Below are 4,851 nucleotides of genomic sequence, written 5' to 3' on the forward strand. Positions count from 1 at the left end.
GAAAACAATCATGGCAAAGTCGCCAACTAGCCTTCAGTTGACCTGTTTTCCCCTCATTTACACAATTTTTCAGCTGGGTGTCTAGAATGACATTCTATAAAAATTGAGATAACTTTGGCTTTAAATTTCTGAAAACTCAAGTTAAGACGAAGTAATTCATAAAGAAAATATTTTACCTCACATAACTTCACCACATCCCTTAAATAAAGGGTCCCGATCTATGGAGTCTCCACAGCTGATTACTCATCAGCTCATAAATCATCAAGGGCACAGCTGCTTTCCATGTTCAGACTTGATGCTCATCAAGGTTTTGTGTGTATGTCTATGCGTGTATGTGTGTGTGTGCACGTGTGTGGCAAGAGCAAAATCACACATGCCAACGTCCACCCAAAGCAGGGAAACTGATTCTCACCACGCATCTTTGACAGCCTGCACACCTTTCCCAGAAATCTTCAAGCACCCCCTCCTAACACAGGTCACATGGCCGTCCAGATCAATGACAAAACCACGGGAGGAAGAACCTACGGATTCCTAGGGATTTCTAAATAGGAAGATCCTACTTGGCCGTTGGTCCCACGACCACCCATAAGTGACTCCGTCTCACTAGGAAACGGAGCACTGCGGCGGGCCTACCCTAATCGGAATTTTCCTGGTTCACATAGAACCGGGATGACCGAGTTCTGCCAGCAAGGGGGACAGGGCATGATGCCTGTCGGGCAGACAATCACTAAAGCCTGCGGGACACTTCGTACTGGATTTTCTGCTTATCCTTCCAATGTTGTGTTAACAGAGTTGCTCAGGCCCCTGTCCGGTCATTTTCTTCCTCCCAGCTGTGGGTCTGTCTCCCAACTGCAAGCTCTTCGCTTTGAGAAATCTATTTTTCTACCACAGACGACGCACCTGCGTTAGAGCCGACATCCTCCTGGGGTAGAGGACGCGGCGCCTCTCCGCGAAGCGCCCCGCGGCCAACACGCACACCCGTACTCACACGCACGCAAGGACACAGATACAGACAGCTGTGCTCCTTCCAAATCTTTACTTGGTTTTTTGCTTCTTTGAGCATCTATCGTCAGCGCGGAGGAATGCTCTTCATGCCGTCACACAGACACAAACACAGACACAGCACCACGTCCACGGCTCCAGTCCCGGGGCGCCCTCCGGACGCTCACTTGTACGTCTTCATGTGCCACAGCCCATCGTTCAAATAGTGGATGTTCTCGATGCCGATTCCCTTGTTGACCTTCTCGATGTCTTCGGCGGACATCCTCATGACGCCGACGCACAGCGCGTGCTGCTTGCCCTCGGCCATGATGGCCACGACCGTGTCCACCGCGGCGGGGTACAGCTGCGCCCCCGGGGACGTCAGGCCGGGACACATGATGTTGGCTCCGCTGAGCACAAACTTGATGGCTCCCTTGTCCACCTGCTGGTGCGGCAGGATGAAGGGGTATTTGTGAAGGAGCCTCAGGGTGGGGTAGAAGGGCCCCTCCCTCTGTCTAAAGAACAGTAACTCTCCGTTGACCGTAAGGATCTCTATGTGTTCGTGGCAGCGCACGATTTTGACCGGATCTTTCTTGGGCAAGATTTGATTGAGCCACGGCTCGATACCCGGAAACTGCTCTATCAATTGGTTCTTAATACCCTTAATAACTGAGGTTTTCAACTGGATGCAGTTGGATACATTTTCTTTTTCATCAAATTTCTTGAACATGATCCAAGGCGAAGGGGGCGCCCCCAGCGAAGAGCCCGAGCTGGAAAGATTGGTGGAAACGCCGAGGGTCCGGCTGAGGCGCTTACCGGAGGATGGCCGGCACGGCGGTCGCGGCGGCTGTCGTTAACCGGAAGGGAGCGCGCTTTACGGCTCCGCGTGAGATCTACTTCCGCCCCTGGGAGCGCGACGTGCTGCTGCCGGCGGTTCTGCGACCGCAGATTCGCCTCCCGCGGGGGTGGGGAGTAAAAGGGGCGGGACTTGAGGAAGAGGAGCGGGAGGCGGGTTTCCTCTCGCGGGAAGAGAAGAGTGGAAGGCGCATGTTATTTTTACTTTGGTTGTTGGTAAGCCGAATGGTCGTCCCTGCAGTTACCCACGCCGGAAGCCGGGGAAGTGGCGTGGGGAACAAGTGCGGCTCTTCTGCGGAGCAGAGGCGCCGCGAGGAGCCCAGTCCCCATCGTTACCCCGGTTCTCCCTGTCTCACACTCTGCGTCTCCGCCTCGTTCTCTGACACGTCCGGCTCTGGGACGTGTCATTGCAGACATCTGCCTGCCGCCTGTCACCCCTGGATGCAGCCCTCTCCCTTCTGGGTTCTCTCCGCCTGAACCAGGGGGCACAAGAGGAATGCAAATGCTGTAGGATTTTTCCTGTCCTCTTCAAGACATCCAAACTCCGTTTGCCGCGTAGGATATGGTTTCCCCTGGCGAACGTCCCGAGTGCTCCTGAAAAGAATGTGCATTCTGCTTTGTTTGGGTTCAGTGCTCTGTACGTGCTGACTGTCCCACTGGTGGATGGAGTTGTTTTCTGTCCACGTGTTCTATCAATTGCTAGCGGCGTATCGAATGTGGAAGTCACCCAGTTAGATTTTATCCATGTAGATTTTGTATGTCATCCTAAGAAGCGTGAGGCCCCTGAAGGCAGGAACTGTATATTTTTTTAAGACTTTATTTATTTGTTTGAGAGAGAGCGAGAATGAGCGGGGTGAGGCAGAGAGAGAAGCAGGTTCCCGGCTGAGTGCCGAGCCGGGCAGGGGCTCTGACCCAGGACCCTGCGATCATGACCAAAGGCAGATGCTTAACCAACTGAGCCACCCAGGCGCCCCAAGAATTGTGTGTTTTATTTTTGTATTCTTTCATCTAGCACCTCTCTCCAATGAATAAATACATAACTTTGGGGAGCCTACCCTGCAGCAGAAATTGTAACAGGTGCTGGATGTACAGTGAAAAGATAACATATCTCCACATTCTTGGGAGCTTACAGCACATCAGGGTGAGATAGATAGATAGATAGATAGATAGATAGATAGATAGATAGATATATGGAATTACATATATGTGTATAGGTATAAGTAATATATAGAATGCATGTGTATTATATAAACACAACCTATGTATTATAGGGAATTGGCTCACACAATTATGGAAGCCCAGAAGTCCCAACATCAACAGTCAACAACAATCTGGAGACCCAGGAGAGCCAATGTCGTAATTCAGTCTGAATCCAAGTATGAGGGCAAGAGAAGACCAATGTCCTAGTTCAAGGGCAATCAGGCAAGAGGAATTCCTTTTTTACTCAGGGGAGAGTCAGCCTTTTTGTTCTGTTCAGGCCTTGTTTGAGGCCTGTCCACATTAGGGAAGGTAATCTGCTTCACCAATTAAAATGTTAATCTTATCGAGAAACATCCTTACAGAAACACTCAGAGCAACGTTTGACCAAATATATGGGCACCCTGTGGACCAGTCAGGTTGACACATAAAATCAGCCATGACAAGGGTAGACCATCTTAAATGAGGCAGTAGAGCAGCATGTTGGTGTGTCCCGACCCAGAACCCAGGATGAATCCTGCTCCATCATTTACTAGTTTGAAATCCTGAAAGTTACTGAACTTGTATGTGCCTCAGTTGACTCATTACAAGGGTGTGGTTAACAAGAATACCCATCTCCTGGGGATAGGGGTGGAAGTGCTTGAATTAGAACTTAGAATAATTGGGTTTTAAGTATTTCATGTAGCTATAACTATTAAATTAACATGAAACCAGTTACATGATTGTTTTAATACTCTCTTCACACAGGGCATAGTACAACTGGCCAGACTTGAGCTTTCCTGTTTGTGGCTGAGTCTCTGATACACCTCCCTGAGATTTCACTCCAGTTACTTTGATCCCATGAAGAGTCACACATTTCCAGTTAATATATGAGAAGCAAACCTTGTCTATTATGTATAGATTTATGTGCTTACCCCGATAGGATAATTCTTTTTCTTTGGCTTTTACCGTTGTTTTGTTGTTCTTATTTGTGAAGTCAGTGCTGTGTGAGCAGCATAGACCAGATGTAGAAACTCAAGGGAGGAAGAGTCGTTACTGGCTAACATGATCAGATGACCTGTCTGTGGACGACTAGTAGCTTAATCAGAACTGATTTGACCTGAAACCTCTATCAGAGGAATGCCCAAAGGATTTTTTTTTAATGTTATTTTACAGAAGGGACTGTAAGAAAGTTTACTCTGAATTTCCATAGCAACAAAAAATCTTTTTTGAAGTTAATAATCATTTTTATCAGAAATCGCAATCTGTACACTGGCATCTACCATGAAAAGGATGCTAAGTACCCGTTTCTCCTTAAATTCTTAAAAAATTGAAGTTTAAAAATGAAAAACCTGTATTTTAAGACTTTCTAAAATCTACCTTTTCTAAAATCTATCTTTTCTAAAATCATGGAGCCTGGGGGTTAAGTGTCAGTTGGTTAAGTGTCTGTCTTCAGTTCAGGTCATGATCCCAGGATCCTGGGGTCAAGTGTCCTTGGACTCTCTGCTCAGTGGGGAGTCTGCTTTTCCCTCTCCCTCTGCCCCTCCTTCCTGCCTGTGTTCTCTCCTCCTCTTTCTCTCTCTCTGTCTGTCTCCCTCTCAAATAAATAAATGAATCTTAAAAATAAAATAAATCAAATCAAATCATGGAGCTTGGTTCTTAAATTTTTTTAGAGGAGTCTAGGTTTTGAAGGGTGACTCACATCAATGTAGGAAAAAATACGATACACAAATGTTGCTTTGAACAAACGAGCACGTTAAAACATTGAAACATACTACGAACTTATTAAATAATTTTACAATCAATTGAAAATTAATTAACTATGGATTTTTAAAAGGA

General features: G+C 47.1%; 1 protein-coding gene across 1 annotated transcript; it reads right to left on the reverse strand.

The window, feature by feature from the left end:
• Window positions 1-1,019: 1,019 nt before the first annotated feature.
• Window positions 1,020-1,856, reverse strand: LOC100483510 (malignant T-cell-amplified sequence 1). Its single transcript, XM_002920340.4, has one exon. It carries the CDS (start codon window positions 1,709-1,711, stop codon window positions 1,166-1,168), a length of 546 nt encoding a protein of 181 aa, XP_002920386.1. The 5' UTR covers window positions 1,712-1,856; the 3' UTR covers window positions 1,020-1,165.
• Window positions 1,857-4,851: the final 2,995 nt, after the last annotated feature.

This window comes from Ailuropoda melanoleuca, chromosome 15 (assembly GCF_002007445.2).
Source record: "Ailuropoda melanoleuca isolate Jingjing chromosome 15, ASM200744v2, whole genome shotgun sequence".
Classification (NCBI taxonomy): Eukaryota; Metazoa; Chordata; class Mammalia; order Carnivora; family Ursidae; genus Ailuropoda; species Ailuropoda melanoleuca.

Coding starts and splice junctions, on each gene's coding strand:
- LOC100483510 (XM_002920340.4), bottom strand. CDS start 1,711: ATGTTCAAGAAATTTGATGAAAAAGAAAATGTATCCAACTGCATCCAG.